This window comes from Saccostrea cucullata, unplaced genomic scaffold (assembly GCF_032062105.1).
Source record: "Saccostrea cucullata isolate Sc308-1 unplaced genomic scaffold, CSIRO_AGI_Scuc_v1 ctg2982, whole genome shotgun sequence".
Lineage (NCBI taxonomy): Eukaryota > Metazoa > Mollusca > Bivalvia > Ostreida > Ostreidae > Saccostrea > Saccostrea cuccullata.
This window is the reverse complement of record NW_026936412.1, coordinates 895-7,628: the sequence shown is the minus strand read 5'-3', so window position 1 is coordinate 7,628 and position 6,734 is coordinate 895. Positions and strand designations below refer to the sequence as shown.

At 33.2% G+C, this 6,734-nt stretch overlaps 1 protein-coding gene across 1 annotated transcript; it reads left to right on the top strand.

The window, feature by feature from the left end:
• The first annotated feature begins 644 nt into the window (after positions 1 to 644).
• On the top strand, positions 645 to 6,522 carry LOC134245550 (nucleoporin Nup43-like). The gene is made up of 3 exons (XM_062727831.1): positions 645 to 783; positions 5,315 to 5,443; positions 6,243 to 6,522. Exons 1-3 carry the CDS (start codon positions 649 to 651, stop codon positions 6,369 to 6,371), a joined length of 393 nt encoding a protein of 130 aa, XP_062583815.1. The 5' UTR covers positions 645 to 648; the 3' UTR covers positions 6,372 to 6,522.
• Positions 6,523 to 6,734: the final 212 nt, after the last annotated feature.

The window sequence follows — 6,734 nt, the reverse complement described above, 5'->3', positions numbered from 1 at the left end:
TGTTCTTTTCAGGTATTGCAAAATTATACACGTATGCTTTATTGATATAGTCACATTTTAAGTAATAGAAAATTCAAATCCCCCCTCCCCCAAAAAGTAAACTTTTCAATGCTGATGTGTTTATTTAACAAGCCCAGTGGCGGATTTAAGGGGGGCGCACCCGGCTCCCCCCCCCTTTAAATTGTCAAAGTTAGCGTAAATCAAATATGTCTACGTATACTTGGTAGACCTCATTTTTACCCTACAAAATCTCTTGAATCCAGGAGCTTCCGGGGGCTTCGACCCCTGGGCCCCCACCAGGGCTTTGCCCTGGACCAACTGGGGACCTCAAGGCGACCCCTAGACCCCTTGTCTAATTTTGGTGCCCCCTCTAACTCCAAATCCTGGATCCGCGCCTGAAGCCCATGTTCTGATGTGAGCGATGTGGCCCATGGGCCTCTTGTTATATTTTTAAATAGTCTTTTAATTTTTTTTACCTTTAGCTAGATTAATTGTAATCTACCTATTAAGCTAAAAAACATAAATGAATAATGCAGTTAATTTCTTTGAATGTTTTTGATTTAATTCGACTTTCGATTAGCCGTGCGTCAAGGTTTCTTATTTACTTTCGCCTTTTGTCCCGCCATGTGCAAATCATACGAAACAAAAATGGCGGAGACCACACAACCGTTTGCGTTCGTGAAGTTTGTTTCGAGAAAAATCAGCAAAATTAGATGGCAGCCAAGTCAAAAACAGATGTTAGAATGTTCAGACACATTTGTTACCGGTAGCTGGGACGATAAGGTAAGGTATTTTTGCGAATAAAATTTACTGTCAACATTATGTTCAAATCGAAACTAGGTCACAACACCGGGTGAAAAACAAGGTTTATCAAGAACCTTTTAACAGAGAAGAATTTGTTACAATATTGATTTTTTTGTTGGTTCTGATTTCTGAAATAGTAGATTCGTTTCATTAATCATTATCCTCAGTAAGTCAACTGAATTTTTATTGTCAATGATTTGATTACCATCACTGACAAAGTACACCCTTAGCAAAATCAAATTGATTGAATTTTGATTTATTTTGCAGTTGTTTTCTGAGCATTGGATTTTCATTGTTTTTTGATTTGCAAAGAAATCAACTGTGCCTCCTTGCTAAAGTGTATGGGAAAAAAGCATTGAAATAGCATTGAACATTGGATTTTGATTTATTTTGCATTGACTTTTGATTGAAAATGGCTGGATTTTTGCGAAATATGTAAATGAGATGAAGGATTAATTTGACATCACGGAAAAATGCAAAATCAATGCAAAACAAATGAAATACAGTATGAAGCATTTATTTGATGTCACTTAGCATTATTGTGACATCACAGAAAAATGTTAAAGTAATACATATAAAAACATTTAAGTGATGTTATGAGACTTGAGAAATAACATGGAATAAACACATATGGTAACAAGCAATATCTAGCATCATGCTCAATGCAAACATTATTACTAATAATCCATCACATGTATCTTTACCAAAATTTTGAATACTTATCTTAAAAATTCACCAGTACAGTTATAAATTCAATTAAATGAATTACTAACTTCCTATTAATTAAATGTTACACCTGAATGTGTGTGAAACATGAATAAAACCCCAAAATCACTGACACAATAACAGTAATTCCATACATTAATCACATACAGTGTCACAAAGGCACAATTTGAAGAACACTTCCTTGAATATTCCATTTCTAGGTTACTCAGCAAATAAGTTTCTAACTTTCTGGACTAGTTATTGGTAGTTTTTGTGGAACTGCATTAGTTAATCTTTTTTTCCACTTCACTATAGACTGCTTTAGATTTATTGAACATTTTCGGTGGCAGTACAGCATCTAACTTCAAATTTTTGCACTTGTAGCATGTTCATACTCTGAAAAAAAAAACACATTCAAGATATTTATCATTTGATAAATAAATGAATCTTTTAAATAAAAAAGAAATGAGAGTCAAGACTGCATGGTGTTTCGAGGTTTGGTGCATAATTAGTAATTCTGTAGTGTAGACTAATTAGTTTATAGTTACACTATATATTTATACTCAGTAGTGGACACCAGCAGTGTTGTTTAAACAAAGAGCATAGATTAACTTAATCTGATCAGAAAGCATGTGATGGAAATTATTACCCCGATCTTTGTTTACATAAGACTTCCTTGGAGAGTGAAATTTAATACTTGGCATGTTCCCCCTCTCTGAAAATCCACAGAATGTGTAATGATGGTTTAAATAATGCTATAAACAGTGATTTAGAATAAATTTTGAGAAAAAAAGAAATAACTTACTTCCTGAGAAAACAATGTATCCATATAATTTGTATGGCATCTACTTCTACAGCACCATCTTTTCATCACCTTCAATATCACTTGTCTGTCACAAAACAACACTAGCCACTGCTAGCTGTCTTCATCATTCTTAGATTCTACACAATTTTTTGCCATAATATGAATAGTTTAGTCCACAGGGAAGAACACAACAAAATGTTGATCATTTCCATCAAAGTACATCATGGCTTCTAGCTTGTCTGGATGCAGGGCCAGCAGAATTTGAAATGGCTGATAAAGTGACGTAGAGTAATCACGTGATTTTTATCAGCCTCTCCCTGGATATGTTTCCAGCTGGTCAGCACTAATATAACCAGCAATATACACAGCTGATAAAGCTACCATTTATTTCTGAATCAATGCTTCAGAAAATAAATACAAATTCAATCATGGATTTACCAAAGAGATCACTTCATGTGTAATTTGTTATTGGTATGACATCATATAAATTCAAAATAAATGCAAAATAAATGCATTGAAACAACATTTACTGAAAAAATCAAATTTCAATCATTCCAAAATCAATGGTCTGAAGATTTTTGAATTGGATTCAATCAAAAATAAATGCATAACCAATGTTCAATGTATTTTCAAGACAAATAAAATCAAAAATCAATGCAAATATAGCATTTGTTTTTGCTAAGGGCAGTGCATGTAGAACAGTTTAACATGTTGATCACGATAACCAACAAGTATTGAACTTTTTGTTGTTTTATACTTTATAATCTTATGTATAAATGTCCCTTTTTCTCACGTTTTCAAGTTGTTAAGCATATTCATGTAATATATGTGATATCAGTGTTCAACAGGTCCAGTCCAAAGACGGGTAACACGAATCACCGGAATGCCCTGTAATCACCGAAATGCCCCTAAAAATCACCGAAATGCCCAACAAAACCACCGAAATCCCTTACATACGTTTTTACATGATGTTTTTCATAAAAATTAATGCTTATTTTTTTCAGTAAAGCATAACTGACGGTAAAATTAATTATTTTCGTGTTTTCTGCTCGAAGCGTATCGTACTTCAAAGGGCGATAACTCGTATTTGGTGATGACCTAGGAAGTGAAGTCTACAATGTTTAAAATCTAAGAAATAATAATGTCATGATATTTCTCGGAGAAAATTAGATGACAAATGATAACTATGATAAAAGAAAAAAATTTGACTTTTTTCTGTCTTCTTTTTCTTCCAACTTTTTGCATTGTGAACCAGGTTGTAACATTTATTCGTCTGCAGACGCCTGCTGGGGGAAAATAGGCCTAACGTTAAAATATATATACCTGCCATTATTCATCGAGTAAATTTATGTTTTATTGTATATATTTACTTTTACAGACCATAAAGTTAACGTTTTACCAAACAAAACGAGAGAGGGGGTACCGGTACACCAAATTCCCGTGATAATTTACGACCGCGATGTAAGAATGTAAGAATTTCAAAAGACAAATGCAGTCATAAAATGAAAAAAAGGTTTTAAACTTTGTACTTCGTTAAGGCCATGTATAAATATTACTATTTCTATTAATGATTTTTTATTCTGTTACTTGATTAGATACATAGTCAGTCAGGTCAAACATTGTACGGAACATTTCTCTTGTAAATTTAAGTAAAAAAATATGAAACTTAAAAAAAAGTATTATTTTATAAACACAAAAACGAAACAAAACTATAATTTGGTAAATTTTGTTATTTTCTTTAAACATTGCAGTTCTTTTCTTTGCTAGTTACCAGAGGATCAAATATTCTTTAGGATTCATTCATACAAATTGAATAGAATTCCAAAAAGACAATCACAGTATTCAAGCATTGATTCCATTTTACGCAGCTGTTACTGTACTGATGAGAAGTGAGAGATCCAATCAAACTTTTGATAATAAGATTTTTAAAAAATGTTGCATTAATAGTCCCATTTTCATATCAGATAACAATGAAATTTTATTAAATGCATACATGGTAAATATTTTATAAACTAAACGTAAAAAGATCTTTCTATTTGCTTTAAAACTTAATATAAAGATAGGAATTTCCAGTAAAATTACACTAGTGTACTCCGTTTTTAGAAATCAAGAATATACGTAAATAATATCACAAACAAGATTTTAATTGATATGAAAAATATGACTTATTATTTAGAATATATTTAAAACAGAAAAAAGGGAAAAATTAAAAAATAAGACTATTTTGGCACGTGCCTTTAATCAGTGAGAGTTATCTTTCTTAGATACTATAACATGCACAATCTTCTGTTCAAATAAAAATACTTACGCTAAAATTATGAAATTTTTATTCGGTATCTAGGCTCTAGAACAGTTAAAGTCATCAATATTTATTAATTTTTTGTTTATATATAACAAAATAAGGGGCATTTCGGCGGCATTTCGGTGATTTCTTGGGGCATTTCGGTGATTACGGGGCATTCCGGTGATTCGTAGTACCGTCCAAAGACTATTTCTACCTACGTACGTAGGTATTTAAACCTACCCAAAGTAGCTATTTTTACCTACTTTCTGCTTTACTTTCATTTTGTGGTCAAACGCAGGGACGGCGCAACACGATGAGCTCTGAATTTATTGATACAGTCACACTGATGATGGTTATGAAAAAAAATTGGCCAAAAAATGATTACTTCATATATTATCAATTTTGCATAGAAACTAATGTAAAATTGCAGATTCAGGAAGTAATCGTTTTATGGTCAAAATTTTGTCGTATTCATCATTAGTGTGACTATCAAAATATATGGTATAAATTACCGCGTTGCGCCGTTCAGTCTTTTGGCCACAAATTGTAGATAATGCAAACAGTAGGTAAAAATAGCTACTTTGGGTATATAGGTTTAAATACCTACATAGCTATTAATAGCTACGTAGGTAGAAATAGTCTCTGGATTGGACCTGTTCAAGATAACCAAGTCAATTCTTTTTCTTATTGTTTTGCATTTTTTCTTATATTTCTAGGAAAACAAAATATCTCTGTGGTACGTGGGACCCCACACACAGAGGTCCATTGAGGATGATGAAGGAGAAGGAATGGAGCCCACTCTGAAGTGTGATATAACTCACAACGGAGATGTCACAGGGTTAGAGGTAGTGATGAAATGATTGTCATTTGTCTCAACAGTAGTCAGTAATGATAGGCTTACTCAGTACTCTAATGATATACCTGTACATCCATAGATGTACAATACATCATGTTTTTCATTGATCAAAAATTTTATATAAGTTTGTTATATGATGAAGGTAAGTTAGGTTAGGCTAAGTTTGTATAATTTGGAAGGCCACTATAATCATACCAAATTATTTAAATATGGCCAGTGTTGAAAACCAAAAACTAGAACAAACAAGGAAAAATTCAAGTGTTCATGAAAACATGTTCACTTATTTACAAAATACATGGTAATTTGGATACTGTTTTGAAATATAAGGAATACTTGGTCAAGATTAAGAGACGACAAGGCCAAGCCCTCATCACGTTTTGGCTGGAGCCCAAATATTGCTTAGATTTCAAGACATTGTCCATGTACATGATATATTTTGCTTATCCTGCAATATATTTAACATGATACCCCTTGATCTTCTTTCTTGATTTCAATAGTTTCAAAATGTTAAGTGTTTCAGTTAACAGCTTACAAAGCTGAAAAAAGTACCAGATACATCACTGAAACTAAGATAACATGGTGTAAACATTGCGGTATATATGACGTCACAATGCTCTTAGAACAGTGTAATACATGCACAAGGTTTAATTAAGACATTGATGGAATATATATAGCTTTGGTTTATTAGGCAACTTCATTGGGTAATGTAAGGATGAGTTGCGGGATAAGAACAGTATAATGGACATATCATGGATATGACTGCAGTTTCGATTGTTTTGATTTTGTAGTATATTGGATCAGATGAGATTGTGGCTTCTTCATCCACAGGGACAGTGACTTTATACAAATACCACACAGCCTCTCAGGTTAGTCTTAAGTCAGATAGTATACAAGTACCACACAGCCTCTCAGGTTAGTCTTAAGTCAGATAGTACACAAGTACCACACAGCCTCTCAGGTTAGTCTTAAGTCAGATAGTACACAAGTACCACACAGCCTCTCAGGTTAGTCTTAAGTCAGATAGTACACAAGTACCACACAGCCTCTCAGGTTAGTCTTAAGTCAGATAGTACACAAGTACCACACAGCCTCTCAGGTTAGTCTTAAGTCAGAAACTTTATACAAGTACCACACAACCTCTCAGGTTTGTCTTAAGTCAGATAGTACACAAGTACCTCGCAGCCTCTCAGGTTAGTCTTAAGTCAGATAGTATACAAGTACCACACAGCCTCTCAGGTTAGTCTTAAGTCAGATAGTATACAAGTACCACACAGCCTCTC